General features: G+C 37.2%; 3 protein-coding genes and 1 long non-coding RNA gene across 5 annotated transcripts; 2 read left to right on the top strand and 2 right to left on the bottom strand.

The window, feature by feature from the left end:
* The first annotated feature begins 7,840 nt into the window (after positions 1-7,840).
* On the top strand, positions 7,841-10,498 carry LOC107477011 (subtilisin-like protease SBT1.6). The gene is made up of 2 exons (XM_052258099.1): positions 7,841-7,888; positions 7,938-10,498. The coding sequence occupies exons 1-2, from the start codon at positions 7,841-7,843 to the stop codon at positions 10,116-10,118; spliced, it is 2,229 nt and encodes a 742-aa protein (XP_052114059.1). The 3' UTR covers positions 10,119-10,498.
* A 1,842-nt stretch (positions 10,499-12,340) lies between these two features.
* Positions 12,341-13,963, top strand: LOC107476556 (protein EARLY-RESPONSIVE TO DEHYDRATION 7, chloroplastic). The gene is made up of 4 exons (XM_016096386.3): positions 12,341-13,105; positions 13,204-13,370; positions 13,453-13,537; positions 13,623-13,963. The coding sequence occupies exons 1-4, from the start codon at positions 12,396-12,398 to the stop codon at positions 13,804-13,806; spliced, it is 1,146 nt and encodes a 381-aa protein (XP_015951872.1). The 5' UTR covers positions 12,341-12,395; the 3' UTR covers positions 13,807-13,963.
* A 393-nt stretch (positions 13,964-14,356) lies between these two features.
* Positions 14,357-14,849, bottom strand: LOC110278388 (amino acid permease 5-like). The gene is made up of 2 exons (XM_021136624.1): positions 14,778-14,849; positions 14,357-14,689 (listed from the first exon to the last, which is right to left on the bottom strand). The coding sequence occupies exons 1-2, from the start codon at positions 14,847-14,849 to the stop codon at positions 14,357-14,359; spliced, it is 405 nt and encodes a 134-aa protein (XP_020992283.1).
* Positions 14,850-15,609: 760 nt separating this feature from the next.
* On the bottom strand, positions 15,610-17,102 carry LOC127745680 (uncharacterized). 2 transcript variants are annotated; one of them, XR_008007006.1, is made up of 3 exons: positions 16,724-17,102; positions 16,464-16,540; positions 15,610-15,711 (listed from the first exon to the last, which is right to left on the bottom strand). It is a non-coding gene; the product is annotated as an uncharacterized LOC127745680 (long non-coding RNA). The 2 variants fall into 2 exon arrangements; XR_008007005.1 differs by lacking the exon at positions 15,610-15,711 and adding an exon at positions 15,980-16,152.
* Positions 17,103-20,525: the final 3,423 nt, after the last annotated feature.

Below are 20,525 nucleotides of genomic sequence, written 5' to 3'. Positions count from 1 at the left end.
GAGCCACAAGACACGTTTTGCTTTTTGGACTCCCTTTCCTGCCAAACGCAGCCTGCGTTTTGCAGTAGGTGGCAGAATTTTGTACTTCGTCCCAAGCAAAACGTTACTTGCGTTTTGCAGGTGATTGATGTACGCAGGTCCACATTTGTGGACAACACACCATACATCCATATTGATGATTATCACCATTATTTGATCCATAACTAAATTAATTTCTGACAAATGCGTAGTAAAATATTACAAAACTTCTACTTATTTCTGTGTGTCCTTTCAACCACGCGCTTCTAACATTCATATTTTTTATTTTTATTCCTTCATTAACCAGCTATGCAAGTCTAAAAGAATTTTTTCAAAATAAATTTTTAAAAATAAATCACCAAAATAAAAATATTTTTATTTTTTATCTTTAGTGCACGTCCTACAAATTTTTTTGCAAAGCAGACAGTCACTGTTGATCTCCGATGATGATGGTCCATTCACTCGTATCAACCGTTAGATATAGGTTAATGGACAACATTAACCTATCTCTGCTTTTTTCTGGCTACTAGTTAAGTAGAGACAAATGCATAGTCGAATATCACAAATCTTTTTTCAATTGTTTCTACGCGTCTTTTCAACCACACACTTCTAACTTTCACATTTTCTATTTTTATCCCTTCATCAACCAGCCATACAAATCTAAAGAATTTTTTCAAGAATTTTTTCTTCAAGAATAAATCACTAAAAATTAAATTTTTTATGTTTTATCTTTAGTGCACGCCCCACAAGTTTCTTTACAAAAGCAATCAGCCATTGTTGATCTCCAATGATGATGATCCACTCACTCGTATCAATGGTCACTTTTTTTCTGCTGCTAGTCAAGTAGGAGAAATACATAGTCGAATATCACAAAACCTCTTTCAATTGTTTCTACGCAACGTTCAACCATGCGCTTCTAACTTTCAGATTTTCTATTTTTACTTCCTCATCAACCAGCTATACAAATCTAAAAAATTTTTTCAAAATCTTTTCTTTGAGAAAAAATTACCAAAATTAAAATATATTTATTTTTTTATCTTTAGTGCAAACTCCACAAATTTCTCTGCAAAACAATCAGCCACCGTTGATCTTCAGTAATAATGGCCCATTCACTCGTATCAACCGTCAGATACAGGATAATCGACAGCACTAACCTACCTCTGCTTTCTTCTGATACCTCTGCATTTTTCCTACTGCTAGTCAAGTAGGGACAAATGCATAATAAAATATCACAAAACCTCTTCCAATTATTTCCACGTCCTTTCAGCCATGCACTTCTAACTTTCAATTTTTTGTTTTTACCCTCTCATCAACCATCTATACAAATTTAAAGAATTTTTTAAGAATATTTTTTTAAGAATAAATCACCAAAATTAAAATATTTTTATTTTTATTCTTTAGTGCACATCCCATAAGTTTCTCTACAAAGAAATCAGCCACCGTTGATCTCCAATGATGATGGGCCACTCACTTGTATCAATCATCAGATATAAGTTAATGAACAATATTGGCCTACTTCTACTTTTTTGCTGCTACAAGTCAAGTAGGGACAAATACATAATCGAATATCACAAAGCCTCTTTTAGTTGTTTCTATTCGCCATTTCAACCATGCGCTTTTAACTTTCACATTTTCTGTTTTTACCCCCTCATCAATGAGCTATACAAATCTAATTTTTTTTTAAAGAATAAATCACCAAAATTAAAATATTTTTATTTTTTATCTTTAATGCGACCCCACAAGTTTCTCTGCAAAGCAATTAGCCATCTTTGATCTCCAATTATGATGACCCACTCACTTGTATCAACTGTCAAATATAGGATAATCTGTAATACTAGCCTACCTCTGCTTTTTCTCTGATACCTCTACTTTTTTTTTACTGCTAGTCAAGTAAGGGAAAAGACATAGTCGGATATCACAAAGCCTCTTCTAATTGTTTCTACACGCCCTTTCAACCACGCGCTTTTAACTTTCACATTTTCTATTTTTATCCCTCATCAACCAACTATACAAATTTAAAGATTTTTTTAAAATAAATTACCAAAAGTAAAATATTTTTATTTTTCATCTTTAGTGCACTCCCCACAAGTTTCTCTGAAAAGCAATTAGCCATTGTTGATCTCCAATGATGATGGCCTATTCACTCGTATCAACTGTCAGATTCAGTATAATGGGCAACACTAATCTACCTCTGCTTTTTTTTATATACTTCTACTTTTTCTCTGTTGCTAGTCAAGTAACGACAAATGCATAGTCGAATATCACAAAACCTCTTCTAATTGTTTCTACGCACCCTTTCAACCACAAGATTCTAACTTTCACATTTTTTGTTTTTAACCTCTGATCAACCAGCTATGCAAACCTAAAGAACTTTTTTAAAAAAAAATTTAGAATAAATCACCAAAATCAAAATATTTTTATTTTTTATCTTTAGTGTACGCCCCACAAGTTTTCACTAAAGCAATAAGCTATTGTTGATTTTCAATAATGATGGCTCACTCACTCGTATCAACTGTTCGATATAGTATAATGGACAACACTAGTCTACCTCTACTTTTTTTTCTGATACCTCTGCCTTTTTTTCGCTGCTAATTAAGTAGGAGCAAATGCATAGTCGAACATCACAAAACTCCTTTCAATTATTTATACGCACCCTTTCAGCCACATGCTTCTAACTTTTACATTTTTATTTTTATCCTCTCATCAACCAGCTATGCAAATCTAAAAAAATTTTTCAAGAATTTTTTTTAGAATAAATCATAAAAATTAATTTTGTTTTATTTTTTATATTTATTGTATGCTCCACAAATTTCTCTACAAAGTAATCAGCCACCACCGTTGATTTTCAATGATGATAGTCCACTCACTCATATCAACCGTCACATATAAAATAATGGCCAAGACTAATCTATTTCTATTTTATCCTGCTGCTAGTCAAGTATTAGGAACAAATGCATAGTTGAATATCACAAATCCACTTCTAATTATTTCTAGCGCTTTTTCAATCATGCGTTTTTTATTTTTCATTTTCTATTTTTATCCTTTATCAACTAGCTATATAAATTAAAAAAAAGAATTAAGAATCTTTTTTTAAAATAAATTATCAAAATTAAAATATTTTATTTTTTATCTTTTAATTTTTAATTGCAGACAAGCAAATGATACTCGGAAGTCGGAACATTCTTCGTGTGTTTGTTACACAGCTTGACCGCAAGAGAGTAAATTTTTCACATTTTTATATGATTGACGTGTTCAATTATTAGTTCGGAAAAAATTGGCTTAAGTCTGTGATGATGATAGAAGTACTGCAATTTAACTTTGCTTAGTTTGGTACTAGTATTTACTGTTATCTTTTATTAAATCTTTCTTTTTCACTTGCTTTTCATTCTAATTGGATTTCTCTATCAGGCTGTTTCTTTATTTTTCTTTATAAATGCTAAAAAAATCATGTGGCAAACATTTGGAAAAGAAGATCAAATTAAGTGACCGAATATTCAGCTTTCATAATGTGTCTGTCGGTTGACACAAAAAAAGAACAGAGAGAATAATACATCTGTCGGTTGTGTTAATTACCATAGACTTTCCCTATTTATTATATAATAAAAATTGGGACAAAACTAAATCTATTAAAAAAAAGGTCAGATTTTAGTTTTGAAATTTTAATTCTTTTGGCTTTGTTGCGTGCAGAACTTCCAACCTTTCTGATCCTCTGTTTTCACTCCCACATTGCATGTGGTATCGGAAAGAGAAAACTGTCTTCGTTCGTATTAATCTCTTCCGAAGTTTTTGGTTAAAATTAAAAATCCTGCACACTCGTACTTGATTTGTTGGTATTTTAATAAAATGATAGATTCAATTTTGTGAAATAGAATTTAATAATCATAATAATTAATAAGATTTCACTAATGACTGGATAATTAAGCAGATTGAAAAATTAAATTTCGAAGTGGATAATGTATACATAGTAGTAAGAGTAATTCGCTACTCATTGGATTAGAGAATTTAAAGTTGATGACGAACCTTATTCTCATATGAATGGGTAAAATGTTATCGTAGTTAAGGCTCTTAATTGGCATGCATGTGGAGAAAAGTGCATGAACTATCTTCAATGGGCAGAAGATAACTCATGCCGCATCCATGATGACACGTATAATCTCCTTGCATGTAGAATGGAACTCTACGTACATAGCCACCTGAGCCTGAATGAAAAGGAATTTGTTAAAATCTTATAGCAACTAATTAATCTTGTTGATGAGATCTAAGTAAGTGGTTTAGAAGCAATATTAATCTTCTTGTCATTAATTATTCATTATCCTAAAGAATTGAAAGATGGATAAAGTATGACAATGTAGGGATAGAATAGGATGTATGTGATGGGCCAGAGTTATTGGTTGTATTTGGCTCCCACACGGTTCATTATGTTCCACATGATTTTCTGACATGATTTTCGGTTTTCTTTCCTAGCCAAAATAAACATCATTATTAAATGTGGGTAAACATCATTCTGTTGTTAATGTGTTTCTTTTTCCATGAAAGAAAAAGTAAATAAAGACTAAAGAGAGGAACATGCAACATCATCTTGATGCTATGCGATCTTATAAAGCATGGAATTGATCTAATAGCTAGTATAGTATAATTAGCACAAATCTTGTGATTTTAAGGACCAATACATGGCATTAATTTCCATCCAAATTCTGGCCCATATAACTGTACAATATCGTTGTCTTAGTTTTTCTTTTTGTTATCACGACGATCTTATCTAGATATGGAAGAATTACAGTGCTGACATTTAACGGGCCGGGGTTGATCCAAACCTAATGAGAATGGGATTGGGGACACTGGAAAGCCTCAGCCAACGTCGTATTCATGCCGGCATTCGAAGTGTTAAGTCTTGTTTTGTATTGCAGCATCACTGTACTTATACTGATATTTTTCCATTCACTTTTTATTTTATTAATAATATTCGATTAATAATAAAATATTAGTTTAAATTTTGTTTATTTAATATTTATTAATTATTTTTAAAATAATAATATAATTTTAAGGACAAATCACTTAAACAAATTAATTGGTGAACAAAATTATATGAATTTTCTAAAATAGAAAACGTTACGTGTATATTCTAATACACACTTTTATGTAAATCAAATATATTAAAATTGATTTAGACATTGTAGTAATAAATTGAATTAATTAAATTTAAATTATTAGAAATTTCTATAAATCGAATCAACTACTATTTTAAATTTCATCCATTGCAAATCGAAATCATTAGCTTCGAATTAAAATCATAGTTTTTGGCCCTAGTAATTTAAATTGATTGGATTCAAATTTAACACTAGTAAATCGAATGGAAGCTAGTGGTTAGTACTTCTATGCTTATATAAGGAATTCGAATCCAAAAAATCAAATGCAGAGAACATTTGCGCCAAAAAACGTTAGGATTGAAACTGTGAAAATTGAAGACGATCCCAACCATATCTATTGGTTAGACGGTATCGCCCACATTGCTGGTTCGATCGATGAAGAAGTTAGTTTCTGAAATTGAATATCAATAATAGTTTGTGATGTTAAGTGGCTTAGAATTTTGTTATATGTACTATTGTGATTAAACTACAAATGGTAGTTAGATTAGTTGTTTACCGATTAACAATACTTAGTTAGAGTAGTGATTAACTAAATTAGTAGTTTTTCAGGAGTTTAAGTAGGTTTCTTAGGTTAAATAGACAGTACAAATAAGAAAATGATGCAAATTAGTTTAACTTTTTAAATTTAATATAATTCCTATGCTTTAGTTAAATACCTTCTGCTTAGCCAATCATACATTCTTGTATGTAGGTCTGAACTCAAAATGTGTCTTCGTTGCATTCTGCAGAATTTTGATGGATACGAATGCATAAACTCTGATCATAGGAAGGGTATAAGCAGATATCACATGATAGTCAAGTTTTTTGTGATTACTAGAGATCGAGGTGACCAAACATGTATGAGGTCTGTTATATCGTCTGACCTTCCACCAGATGCCCTTTCGCCACCGCAGCGTAATCCGAATCAACCATTTGCAACTATTTCCGAACTACTTGCACTTGCTGGAATACTTATAATGGTTCGATTCCATCACTTTATACTCAACCCCACGACAGATGCTATAAGTCTTCACGCATAAGACGACTTCCTCTTTATTCTGAAATTGTTGACCGGCTTGGAACTCAGCTAGACCTGCGGTGTCCTGTGAATCTCTCGCGCCAAAATCAGACTGTACATCCGGAAACCCTCTGGTCTCATCGCATCAAAACCTAGAGTTGAAAAGTGTGGCCCCTGCTGAGTTTCCGAGTTCTATGCTCAACCAGGCCCAACAAGAATACTCCTCCCTATATCATCATCGCTGTCATCAGCAATTGTGGCAGGCTCTACATCATTGTCATCCCTTAGGACATCTTCCACCGCCTCCATTTCTCCAACCGCCCCAAAAATCGAAATCTTAACAGGGGTATTCATGTTAGCACCTTGTTTTGCAATCTCGTCACGGTGTAGCTCAGTTGTAAAAGATGGAGATGCCACCATATCTCCCGCAGATGTAATTACAGGTACAGATGAAGTTGCAACAACAGGGGTTGAACTGGAGGCTGTTGTCAAAGGTACTAATTGATGATTCCGGTTCGATCTTCCTGAATTAGAGACCACATTCACAAGCTTTGCCAATAGTTCAGGAATTCTCACTTTCGAAAATTGGCGATGATAATGAAATAAAACTTGCAAATTTTCGTCACTGCCTATCACAAACGAGTCGTAATTTACCCAATCTCGAACAACAGAAATAGGTATTCGTTAATATAACTTATCGATTCGTTTCATTCCATGCGGACCCAATTTTTATAGTACGGTATTATAAAAATCAACCAGACCCATCACCCATAGAAGGTCTGAGAAAGACTCTCAACGAATTTTTATCAACATACTTAATTTTTGATTGTGTTTTTATCTCAATCGTGTCTTTGTAGTGCACATGAACTAGAAAGCTATCCTCCATAGTCATATTGAGTGTAACTCCATTACGGATTCAACATGTTGTTGGTATTTATATAAGTTGAACGTATAGTCTAAACCTAATTAATTCGATTTAATATGGTTGTTTATAAATGATAAAATAGTCGATTTTTTTATAGTCTTTTCTTACGTAAATCAAACCCACTTCATTCAATTTACTTTAGTACACTCAACATACTAGGTAAATCGAATCTAATAAGGTGGATTTACTACCAACAACCCTAAATCGAAATTTACTAATTAATTTTATATTATATTATATAAAATAAATTTAAATATTATGTTTCTATCATTACCATTACTTAGAGAATTTAATTGCACATAACCTTATTAAAAGTTCTTAATCATATCAATAAGGTAATAACTATGAAATCTAAACGAAATTTATAAAGGTAGTACGAATACGGATACGAGTAAGTTTTGTACTATTACGTTGCCCAATTTATTTCCTTTTTTCGTCAGAAAACAATGTTCAACGGATAATTTAGCTGACTCATTAGACTTGAGTGACGACAAATGAAGCTCCTATGCAGAGGATCCAATATCCACAGAGATACACTATTGACACGTAGCCACATTAATTAATTAATCAAGTTAATAGAAACAAGCAGCAATTATTATTTCACTTAGTACTTTTTAGTGAATTTAAAAAATAAAAAAGAAAAGAAAAGAAAGGGGTGTCCCACTCTGAGTGGACATTATAACACAGCCTTCTTCTCAGTCCACACTCGCTCTCACTCACTTCCCCCACTGCTTCTCTGTACTTACTGAAACAATGGGAAAGCTTGTGTGGAAATCCACACCACCACCACTTCTTTTCACCGTAATTCTTGCAATTTTACTCTCACAAACCCTTTTTGCTTACGCTTCAGATCAACCTTCCAAGAAGACCTTCATCTTCCGTGTTGATTCTCAATCCAAGCCCTCCATTTTCCCACACCGTTTTCCATGGCTTCTCTGCGGTCCTCACGGACGACCAGGTTGCATCCATAAGCCAACACCCCTCGGTTCTCGCTGTATTCGAGGATCGCCGCCGCCAACTCCACACCACTCGCTCCCCCCAGTTCCTTGGCCTCCGCAACCAGCGTGGCCTCTGGTCAGAGTCCGATTATGGCTCCGACGTCATCATCGGAGTATTTGATACCGGTGTATGGCCGGAGCGACGGAGCTTCTCCGACTTGAACCTTGGTCCCATCCCTAGCCGATGGAAAGGTGTCTGTGAAAGGGGAGCGAGATTCTCGCCCAGAAGCTGCAACAAGAAGCTCATCGGAGCAAGGTACTTCTCCAAAGGACACGAAGCTGGTGCTAGTTCTGGTCCGTTGAATCCAATCAACGAAACAATCGAATTCCGTTCACCTCGCGACGCTGATGGCCACGGAACTCACACAGCTTCCACCGCCGCTGGTAGATACGCTTTCCAGGCTAACATGTCCGGTTACGCTTCAGGAATCGCGAAAGGCGTGGCTCCGAAAGCGCGATTGGCGGTTTACAAGGTTTGCTGGAAAAATGCTGGTTGCTTTGATTCTGATATCCTTGCCGCCTTCGATGCCGCCGTCAACGATGGCGTTGATGTGATTTCTATTTCCATCGGCGGCGGTGACGGTATTGCCTCCCCTTACTACCTTGATCCAATTGCAATTGGTTCATACGGCGCCGTTTCCAGGGGAGTTTTTGTGTCCTCATCCGCCGGTAACGACGGACCTAGTGGAATGTCAGTGACGAACCTTGCTCCGTGGCTGACGACAGTGGGAGCTGGCACAATCGATCGCGATTTCCCCTCCGAGGTGATTCTCGGAAACGGAAAGACACTGTCCGGAGTATCGCTATATGCCGGAGCTCCACTGAGGGGGAAAATGTACCAATTAGTGTACCCTGGGAAATCTGGTGTTCTATCTGATTCACTCTGCATGGAGAATTCACTGGATCCGAGACTAGTGAGAGGCAAAATCGTGGTTTGCGATCGGGGAAGTAGCCCTAGGGTTGCCAAGGGTTTGGTGGTGAAGAAAGCCGGTGGAGTTGGAATGATCCTGGCAAACGGAATCTCCAACGGTGAGGGCCTCGTCGGCGACGCTCACCTAATTCCGACGTGCGCCGTGGGCGCAGATGAAGGCGACATAATCAAATCCTACATCTCATCTACCGCAAATCCTACTGCAACTCTCGAATTCAAAGGAACGATCCTCGGAATCAAACCGGCACCGGTTCTGGCATCGTTCTCTGCAAGAGGACCTAACGGCTTGAACCCTGAGATTCTCAAACCAGATTTGATTGCTCCTGGTGTCAACATCCTCGCGGCTTGGACCGATGCTGTTGGACCTACAGGTCTCGATTCAGATTCGAGGAGAACCGAATTCAAAATACTTTCTGGAACTTCAATGGCTGCTCCTCACGTGAGTGGCGCCGCCGCGTTGCTGAAATCAGCGCATCCTGATTGGAGTCCCGCCGCTATAAGATCCGCCATGATGACCACCGCCACCATACTTGACAACAGAAACCAGCCTATGATCGATGAAGCCACCGGAAACGCTTCCACGCCCTACGATTTCGGTGCTGGACATTTGAATTTAGGTCTTGCAATGGATCCTGGCTTGGTTTACGATATCACCAACAATGATTATGTTGATTTCCTATGTGCGATTGGTTATGGTCCAAAGGTGATTCAAGTGATTACTCGATCACCGGCGAATTGCCCGGCGAGGAAGCCATTACCGGAAAATCTAAACTATCCTTCGCTCGTGGCAATGTTCCCGGCGTCTTCGAGGGGATCGTCGACGAAGATGTTTATTAGGACTGTGACGAACGTTGGACCTGCTAACTCGGTTTACATCGTAAGGGTGCAGGCGCCGGCGACGGGTGTGACGGTGTCGGTGAGGCCATCGCGGTTGGTGTTCACTGAATCAGTGAAGAAGCGGAGCTATGTGGTGACGGTGACGGGGGATACTCGAAATCTGAAAATGGGTCCTTCCGGGGCGTTATTCGGGTCGCTTTCGTGGACGGATGGAAAGCACGTGGTTCGGAGCCCCATCGTCCTTACTCAAATAGAACCGTTATAAAGCGCTTTCGGTCATTGTCGCTTTGATCGATGCTCACTCGGGAGTGTCACTTCCGTAACTTGTTCTTGTTCCTGTTCCCACCAATAGACACAATAGAGATTCCTCTTATTTCTTAAGCTTTTTTTTCTTTTTTATTATTATTTTAATTAGGTATGTGTGTAACCCCTTTGTTAAAACGATTACAACTACGGAGGAGGTGTAGTTCTGTTGTTTCACTCCTTTTTTATTTTTTTTGATAAGATAATGTTTCGGGTTTGCTATAGCTCTATAATGTATTTGTAGGCATGTAGATGTCTATTTATACCGGAAAAAAAAAGAAAATTGTGGCATGAATTTTAATTGTGTCTCAATAGAGCACGAGTCATCTTGCTTCTGCTGTTGTTATAGTTTTAATTAATCTCAGTGTGTAGTTTCTAATTCTTGCTAAATTATCTAGAAATATTATTATCTAAAATAGACTTTAACATCAAAGGATGTCCCCCAAACCCTGTAGACCTAACTGACTTCAAGTTTGAATGGGGAACAATACAAGACTCGACTCGATAGGGATTAACATTAACAAGCTGGCTAGTGTTAATTGGTTGTTTATACTTTATTAAAGTTCCCATCTAAAGTGCATTTTTTTTTCAAATATTCAATTTTATTTATTTATTTATTTACTGAATTTTGGACATCTTATGTCATACGTACGCAGTAGAAGTTGAAAGCTGTNNNGACTTCAATATCATATTTAATTAGTACTTACCATATTTTCTAGCTTTTTAAGTTTGATGGCCCCCATTCAGTCGTTTCCTTTTCTTCAATTCTATTAGTAGATGATGATAGCTGAAGGAAACACGAGTGCATAACTGCATAAGCACTAGTGGTTTAAATGTCAAATTTAAGTTGTTCTAAATAATATCGTGAAGGAATCATTGATTTATTCATACTCTAGGAATATAAACCATTAGTCATCACTACGAATTTATCAATGTTTTATTTATACTCTAGGAATATAAGAACAACAAACCTAAATTACGATGCCATTTGGGATTTGCTAGCTTCCCCTCAATTCCCAATATATTCCTAATTTTATCACAATAAATAATTCCATATTGAAGTAACCAGGGTTGTTTAGAATCTTCATCTTATCTTGTCCTGTTGTTGTTTCTGTTCTCTCCGTCTTTTTACCGGTTCACATGGTATCTCAACTCTTATCCTAATTGTTAAATAAATATTCTTGGTAAAAGTTTTTGGATTTGCGCATTGAGCAACACAAGTACGCGATTACAATAAGTCATCAGGGATCATTATATAAATGATGTTACCGTTAACTGAATTATTTATTCCATTTTCTTTTGGGGCACCCACACTGTTAACGGAAATGAGGTTGAAGTAGTTGGGAAAAACAACCTTTATTCATTCATTTTTCTTACTAGATATAGTTTTTTAACGAATTACAATAACTACCCTAATTTCTTAATCCATTATTGTTGGTTCATACATGGCAGACGTTGGGTCCATAACATAAATCTTATTAGCTACTAAAAGCAAAGGAAATCTGATACTTGGCGTCATGGGAGATTCATTATATCATACATTATTAATTAATTGTACTAGAAGTAGTAGTATTTTTCATTTCTTGTTATGTTCGTCATGATTCACGACTATAATAATTTAGGGAGCATGTAGTAGAAAAACGTTATATAGATTGGTCCTTCCCTTTGATGCGATTGGTAGTTACAAGGCTTCCATTTTGCTCTTGGCATTTATTTACTCTGATTCTGTATTGCTCCAACGAATATAACAGGTCTTGTTTTGTAAGCTATAGAGAATCCGCATATGTTGACAACCATGTCCACTGATCGTCAGAGAAAACCACCACACTTCTGATACGTTCTCCCCTTTTCTCAGCTTTTTTTTGTGGTCCCTCCCTCACTCCCTTGTTAAATTTTTTTCGTCTTGAATTTGTACTATTTGGGCCCAGTTTTTGTCAAAAGCCCAATATAAACAACTGTATGCTTTGTTGGGCCCATACTTGAAGACGCGGGAATTTTTTTTTTAGTTGTGTTTCTTTCCTTCTTTCTTTGTGGGTAAGTAACTGCCAATGTAACCGTCACACATGGCAGACATCTCCACCTCCACGGTTGTAACACGCCTGCTCCACCGCGCTACTTGCCACGTGTCCCTTTCTCAACATGTCGGTTTATCCATCAATGCTACGCTATATAAGAACGCTTTCTTAACTTACCGTCATCATCATCGCATTGATTATACTCCAATCACAAGTTCACAACCATGTCTTCGTCACAGCAACCATTCGAGCATGTTCTTGTTACAGTTCCCGGCGTCTTCCTCCACCTCATAGAGAATGACTCCAGCGTCGAACTTGCTTCCGGAGACCTCACCATAACCACCATATACGAAGGTGAAAACGGCGTTGCCGTTATCGCTGGAATCGGCGAACAAGTCCGGTGGCCGTTGACGAAGGATGTTTCCGCTGTAAAACTCGACGAGTCCCACTACTTCTTCACGCTTCGCGTTCCCAATAATAATCAGAAAGAAGGAGAGGAAGATTACGATGTGTTGAGCTATGGTTTGACCGTGGCTTCAAAGGGTCAAGAGGGTGTGCTGAAGGAACTCGATGAGGTTCTGGAAAGGTATAGTATTCTTTCAGTGGAGAAGGTAGAGAGCGTGCAAGGATGGGAGGTGGTGGTGCCGAGGGAGACCTCGCCGGAGGACATGAAGGTTTCCGGCGAGAAGAGGGAGTTAGTTGAGGAGAGCTCTGCAGCTTACTGGACCACGGTGGCACCCAACGTGGAGGACTACAGTAGCCGGTTCGCTCGGTGGATAGCCGCTGGTTCGGGGCAGGTTGTGAGGGGGATTCTTTGGTGTGGGGATGTTACTGTCGAGAGGTTGAAGTCCGGCAATGACTTCTTCAAGAGGAGGATGCAACCTGCTTCTTCTCGATCTCAGATTAGTCCTCGAAAAATTGAGAGCCTGAAAAGGTTTCTCTTCCTTCCAAGAAATTAAACTATTCTATTCTATTCTATTAAATTCTGTGTTATGTTTTCAGTTTTATGAATATTTATTTGCATATGGACAGGGTTAAGAGGTTGACAAAGATGTCAGAGAAGGTGGCCACCGGTATCCTTTCTGGGGTGGTGAAGGTGTCTGGGTTCTTCACAAGTTCTGTAGTGAATTCTAAAGCAGGGAAAAAATTCTTTAGCTTTCTGCCAGGGGAAATTGTTCTTGCTACTATGGATGGATTCAGTGAGTTACTTGATGACTTTACACATCTTTGATTATCATTATATGAGTTGGGTTTTGAAATGTTGTGTTTGTGTGATTGCAGATAAGGTGTGTGATGCTGTGGAAGTAGCTGGAAGGAATGTAATGTCTACTTCATCTGTTGTCACCACAGAACTTGTTTCCCATAAGTAAGTTCTATTCTCCAACCAAGTGTGTGGTAGTTAAATGTCCGATGATGTTGTAGTAATATTGACTTTTGAGTGTATCTTGTAGATATGGAGAGGAAGCAGGGAAGGTGACAAATGAAGGGCTTGGTGCAGCAGGGCATGCAATGGGGACAGCATGGACTGTATTCAAGATTAGGAAAGCACTCAATCCAAAGAGTGTCATGAAGCCTACTACACTAGCCAAAGCTGCTGCCAAAGCAAATTCTGCTCAACTCAAAGCAAACCAGTAGTTAAATGCTGCAAAATTTTGATATCTAGCGTAGTAAAGGGATTCATAGTTGTTTTGCTATTCCAGTTTGTTTGTTTAATGTTCAATTCATCTCTCCAATATTTTTCAACGTGTCTAGCATTTTAGTATTGAATGATATAGATAGATGTTCTCTAAAATGAATTGTTTTCATTTCATTTATTGTGATCCATAATGTCTTGTAGCTGAATTTAAAATCTAATAATGAAGGGGAAAAAGAAGGGTGGTAGATGAGATGAACAAAATGGCCAAAAAAGGTTACACATCAACACATTTATACAAGATTATTCATGGTAACTTCAAAAATAAGAAGTGATAATAGCTCACATATAACATGAGATAATAACAATTTCTTGGTATATTTATAGTTTTCTTTATCATCATCATCACCTGCTGTTCTTTTGAGTTCTAAGCAGGTTATAAGCACATGACTGAACATGATTAATAACTAGGTTTAAATGGCTTATATAGGTTTTGAGATCCAAAACTACCCCATCCATTGAACCTACAGCAGCTACAACTGAAACAAGAACTCAAGTAGTGAAACTGAGTAACTGAAGTCCAAGCCATCGATTACTCCATCTAGGAATCTTCCTCTTTGAAATGTACATGTCTATTGGGAAGTAAACCGTTAAGGGCCAGAAACCAAATGCTCCAAGTATTCCAACTACATCGTTGAAGAAAGGCATGAGCATGTCTATGATGGTTGTTGAAAATACAAAAACAACTGTCCTCCAACTAACCGGAACAATTTCAGTTGGTATGCAAGGAAGAGCAATTTTATATTCTATGGTCGCAAAACCATCCTTCGCCCATTTTCTTGCACACCATTTCTCAACAAATGCAAATAAAGGTTGGCAAAATACCTGCACGTATGTTCTTCAAGTTTATTGAATGAACAAACAAAAATGGATCAAAGTTGATATAATGTATGATAGAGACAGAGAGCAATACACTAATACCTGATATGTACCAACAAGAGGGAGAAGGTGGAGGAGGAAGCCACGTAAGTATAGCTATAGTCATGTATAACAAGATTTGGTTGAATTTGGCTATTAAAAATATTTGATTATCTAGTATTTTTTTTTAATAAAAGTAAGGTTATATTATTAACAAAATTCAGGTAATTCATACCAATTATTTGAGGATCAAAATCATACCAATGTAGTGAATGTACTAAAGTGAATTAGTTTATATGCATGTTCTAAAATAAATTTATATAAATCGAAACAATTAAACTTGATTTACACATTTTTAATATAAATGGAATCCATTATATTATAATAAAAGCACATGATAAATCAAATCAACTCTTGGATTAAATATTTCTGCAGCATATGCATGTAAATTCAATCTAATTGATTCGATTTATTATTTGTATAAATTATTAATATTTTTTAATTTAAAACATAAATGTCAATAAAAAAATACCCTCATTTGTATTTAAATAAAATATAAAAAAATTAAAACAAATAAGAATAAGTATACAATTTTTGTTTTAGTTAAAATTTCAAAAAAATCTATATTTTTATAAATTTATGAACTGTCATGGCCCGAACCAAGCCATGACTGGCACTCAAGGGACAAGTCCCTCAGCAAGCCAAACGACCAAATTTTCAGAAAAAACGGACAGAATCTCCTCTGTTTCTAGGACCTTACCAACATAAATATTAACTCCCTGTATTAATAATAAACCTCCATTTCCAAGACAACAACAACAGCATACTCCAAATTATATCTACAACCAAATATATCCAAAACATAGTCTAGATTTTGAGTAAAGGTTCCATTACATAATTATTTAGCCCTTGGAAAGAAGAAGGGCTCACCAAAATGACTAAGATCTACTGAGGGGCAGGTGGAATGGAACCTGAAATGACTCCTGTATCTGAAAAACATGGGAATATAATAGGGTGAGTTTTGCAACTCAGTGAGCAAACATTACATCTATAACACACACGAGACAATACAAAGTTTACCTTGAAAATTATATTTCTTTTTAGAGATGAGAAATTCATATTAATTTATTATGCAAACAAATAAATAAGTAGTTAAGCGGATGAACTTAAATGGGAGTTCTCATTCCAGAAGTCAAATCAAATCAAATATTATACACCTAGGGCGGCTTCACCTCTAAGGGTAGCCCTTTCCTCTAGTGTGCCCGTACGGTATAACAGATCCAACGTGTGGCCTACACGTTAGGTTAGCAACGCCCCTGCTAGCTGAGGTCTGAGCCAGATGCATCTAGGTTAACGTCATAACCGCCGTTAACTACGAGTTTCTAGTCAGAGTCTCCCAAACCAATCCAAACCAAATCACTTGTAACATACTACCAAATTCCATAGCAAATTAATATATATAAGATTGCATACTAAAATTTAATTAAAATTTAAATAAGTCAAATAAGAAAATATTTATACTTTACAAAATATATAAATATCGTCTCGTGTGTATTTTTATAAAATTGTAAGTTTCACAAATCAATATTTATTTTCAAAAATTCAGAAATCACAATAATAAAATATTTTAGAAATTCAAAATCACAATAATAAAATATTTTCAAACTCCAAAATTAATGATTCAACATAGATATTGATAATAATATATTTAAAAACAATTATAGATATAATATCCACTCACAACTTGATTCAAAAGAACCGGAAGCAACTCTGAGCGCGTCAACGAGCTACCAAATGATGTCCAATAGTTCTACAACTCTAGAAATATGACAATAATGATATTTGTGAGCTACTAATATTGTCAATTAACATAATCTTACTCACCTTGACAAAGCCCCAAATTTTCTAACCCTAATAACCCTAATTCGGATTTATACATACCCATAAATATATAGATGACAAAAATTGGGAATATGGCTAATTATTGAGTCAAAGAGTTACCTTGAAGTCTCAATAATAATTGGAACTCAAATTTAAATGCTTCCTTCACTCATTAGTATGAGCTTCTTGATTTGGGGTTGTGAAAAATAAAAATTTACTTTGGATATAGATGATATATTAAAATAGAGATAAAATAAAAGGGTAAAATGAAATCTGGTGTGTTGTGGTTGGATGAAGATTTTGAAATGAAGAAGATGGAATGGAAGATGAGATGAAGGAAAAGAGAGGGTTTGGTTTTGATTTGTATGAAGAAAATAAAAATAAAAGAGAGAGGGAGGGACCAGGGAAGGCTCGAGAGAATAAGGAGGGGGAAGGGGTTTAAGTGGGGCATGTGCCACCCACGTGACTATGCACTTCTGTTTCCTTTTTTTTTTGTGGGTATAACATTCTCTCCCCCTTAAAAAAATTCGGTCCCCGAATTTTGGACTTATATACTACGATAGATGTAATTATTACCTTCGGACTCAAATAAATATGGATATTTGTCGCGCATGGTATCCTCCATTTCCCAAGTTGCTTCTTCTACCGAATGATTCTTCCAAACAACTTTCACAGATGCTATCTCTTTAGAACGCAGTTTCTTTACTTGGCGATCAACTATAGCCACTGGTTCCTCTTCAAATGATAAATCCTCCTGTAGCTCTATGGCTTGTGGTGCAAGCACATGAGATGGGTCGGGAAGGTATTTGCGCAACATTGATACATGAAAGACTGGATGAATCATAGGCAACTCAGGCGGCAAAGCCAAGCGGTAAGCAACGGCACCTATTCTGTCCAGTATCTCAAATGGACCAATGTATCGAGGACTAAGCTTGCCTCTTTTCCCAAACCTCATCACTCCCTTCATAGGCGACACTCTCAGAAATACCTGAGCACCCACTGAAAACTCTAAATTACGCCTTCTGTTATCAACATAAGCCTTCTGCCTACTCTGAGCTGCTAATAAACGTTCTCTTATTATGCGAACCTTCTCAACCGCATCTTGTACCAAATTTGGCCCTAAAAGCTTAACCTCACCAACCTCAAACCACCCAATAGGTGACCTGCATCTTCTCCCATAAAGAGCCTCAAATGGTGCCATTTGAATGCTGGCTTGATAACTATTATTATAAGAGAACTCGATCAAAGGTAGATAGCTGTCCCAATTCCCACCAAAATCTAGAACACAACACCTTAACATGTCTTCCAATATCTGGATCGTCCTCTCTGATTGCCCATCGGTTTGAGGGTGAAAAGCTGTGCTAAGATCTAGACAAGTTCCTAACACTTTTTGAAAACATTTCCAAAAATGAGAGGTGAACTGGGGCCCGCGATCTGAAATAATGGACACTGGAATTCCATGTAGCTTAACTATCTCATCAACATAAAGTTGAGCATACCGAGCTGCACTGAAAGTTGTTTTCACCGGAAGAAAGTGAGCTGACTTCGTCATTCTATCCACAATTACCCAAATTGAATCAAAACCTTTAAAACTACGAGGTAAACCTGTTACAAAATCCATTGTAATCCTTTCCCACTTCCATTCAGGTATCTCAATCTGTTGTAATAACCCAGCAGGTCTTTGATGTTCAGCTTTAACTTGTTGGCAAGTTAAGCAATGAGAAACAAAAACTCCTATGTCTTTCTTCATGCCTTCCCACCAAAACAATTGTTTCAAATCTTGATACATCTTATTGGAGCCTGGATGAATGGTATACTTAGAATTGTGAGCCTCCTCCAAAATAGCTTTCTTCAAGTCGGGGTTATCTGGCACACATAAGCGTTGACCACAACGCAAAACATCTTGATCAAGAGAAAAGTCTGAGTTCCTCCCATTGCAAACATCTTCCATAAGCTTTCTTAGTTTCGGATAATCACTTTGTGCAACCTTGATCTGTTCTATCAGGGAAGATTGGGTTCGAACATGTGCTAAGAAAACTCCTGATTCTCCAAGATCAAATTGAATTCCACTGGCCTCCAATTGATGGACTTCTTCAACAATTGGTCTCCTTCCAAGAGTGATATGGGCCAAGCTACCCATAGATTTCCTACTGAGGGCATCTGCTACAACATTTGCCTTTCCAGGATGATACAAAATGGTACAATCATAATCTTTTAGCAACTCCATCCATCTCCGTTGCCTTAAATTTAAATTCTTTTGTTGGAATATATACTTCAAACTCTTGTGATCCGTATAGATCTCACAGGTCTCACCATAAAGGTAATGTCTCCAAATTTTTAAAGCAAAGACGACCGCTGCCATCTCCAGGTCATGAGTTGGATAATTCTGCTCATGCTTCTTGAGTTTTCGCGAGGCATAGGCAATAACACGGCCATGCTGCATTAATACACAACCAAGTCCTATCCGAGATGCATCGCAAAAGACTGAGAATCCCCCAGACCCAGAAGGTAAAACAAGAACTGGTGCTGAGGTTAGACAAGCCTTAAGTGTCTGAAAGCTTTCCTCGCAAGCTTCTGACCATTGAAACTTCACATTCTTCTGAGTTAACTTGGTTAATGGTGCAGAAATTCTCGAGAAGTCCTTGATGAATCGCCGATAGTAGCCGGCCAACCCTAGAAAGCTACGAATTTCTGTCACTGTAGTAGGCCTTGGCCACTTTTGAACGGCTTCAACCTTCTTTGGATCCACCATGATTCCATCTTTTGATATCACATGCCCCAAGAATGTCACTTGATCAAGCCAAAACTCACATTTAGAAAACTTAGCATAGAGCTTGTGATCCCTTAAGGTTTGTAACACAATCCTCAAATGACACTCATGCTCCGCAGTACTTTTCGAATACACCAAGATGCCATCAATGAAGACGATAACAAAACGATCTAAGAAAGGTTTAAAGACTCGATTCATTAAGTCCATGAAAGTTGCAGGCGCATTCGTCAGACCAAAGGACATTACTAAGAACTCATAGTGCCCATAGCGAGTACGAAAAGCAGTTTTTGGAATGTCTTCCTCTTTTATCTTCAATTGATGGTACCCTGAACACAGGTCGATTTTTGAGAAACAGGTAGCTCCTTGAAGTTGATCAAACAAATCATCAATCCTTGGCAATGGATGCTTGTTGCGAACAGTTATCTTATTGAGCTGACGATAATCCACACATAGTCGCATCGTTCCATCCTTCTTCTTTACGAATAGAACAGGAGCTCCCCACGGAGAAGTGCTAGGATGAATGAATCCTTTCTCTAGCATATCTTCCAATTGAAATTTTAATTCTCGTAACTCAGTTGGAGCCATATGATAGGGAGGAATGGACACAGGTTGAACTCCCGGAGCCAATTCTATAGAAAACTCAACTTCACGGTCAGGCAGCATCCCCGGTAGCTCATTAGGGAACACGTCAGGGAATTCTCTAACAATAGGAACCTGATCAAGACTAGGCACTTCGGCATCAACATCTCTAACAACTGCCAGAAATCCTTGGTTTCCCTTATCCATCAATTGCATAGCACTCATAGATGAGATGATGCTAGCTAAAGTGGGACAGTCATCACCCTTAAAAACAAAAGGTGAGATACCCGGTATGTCAAACTTCACAGTTTTAGAGTAACAGCCCACATCAGCATGACAAGCTGCTAACCAATCCATGCCTAAGATGACGTCAATATCTTCCATTGGTTCTAAAAGGATCAAATCAGCTAAGGTTTCAACGGTATTAATTCTAACAACACAAGACCGAAATACGACTCGAACCATCGTGGAGACTCCAAGCGGAGTGCCAACATGAAATGGGTGGGATAACAGTTCAGGTTATTTATCGAAACGAGATGCAAGATGTGGAGATACATATGAATAATGAGAACC

The sequence above is a fragment of the Arachis duranensis genome, chromosome 3 (assembly GCF_000817695.3).
Source record: "Arachis duranensis cultivar V14167 chromosome 3, aradu.V14167.gnm2.J7QH, whole genome shotgun sequence".
Taxonomy (NCBI): Eukaryota; Viridiplantae; Streptophyta; class Magnoliopsida; order Fabales; family Fabaceae; genus Arachis; species Arachis duranensis.
The sequence above is the reverse complement of the archived record's forward strand: the minus strand, read 5'-3'. Positions and strand labels throughout refer to the sequence as shown.

What these genes read in the sequence shown, in the direction of transcription:
- LOC110278388 (XM_021136624.1), bottom strand. Translation starts at nt 14,849, where the DNA reads ATGACTATAGCTATACTTACGTGGCTTCCTCCTCCACCTTCTCCCTCT. An exon ending in GGTACATATCAGGTATTAGT is followed by an intron (nt 14,690 to 14,777) that starts GTATTGCTCTCT and finishes ACATACGTGCAG; the next exon opens with GTATTTTGCCAACCTTTATT.
- LOC107477011 (XM_052258099.1), top strand. Translation starts at nt 7,841, where the DNA reads ATGGGAAAGCTTGTGTGGAAATCCACACCACCACCACTTCTTTTCACC. An exon ending in CACCACCACTTCTTTTCACC is followed by an intron (nt 7,889 to 7,937) that starts GTAATTCTTGCA and finishes CTTACGCTTCAG; the next exon opens with ATCAACCTTCCAAGAAGACC.
- LOC107476556 (XM_016096386.3), top strand. Translation starts at nt 12,396, where the DNA reads ATGTCTTCGTCACAGCAACCATTCGAGCATGTTCTTGTTACAGTTCCC. An exon ending in TGCTACTATGGATGGATTCA is followed by an intron (nt 13,371 to 13,452) that starts GTGAGTTACTTG and finishes GTGTGATTGCAG; the next exon opens with ATAAGGTGTGTGATGCTGTG. An exon ending in ACAGAACTTGTTTCCCATAA is followed by an intron (nt 13,538 to 13,622) that starts GTAAGTTCTATT and finishes TGTATCTTGTAG; the next exon opens with ATATGGAGAGGAAGCAGGGA.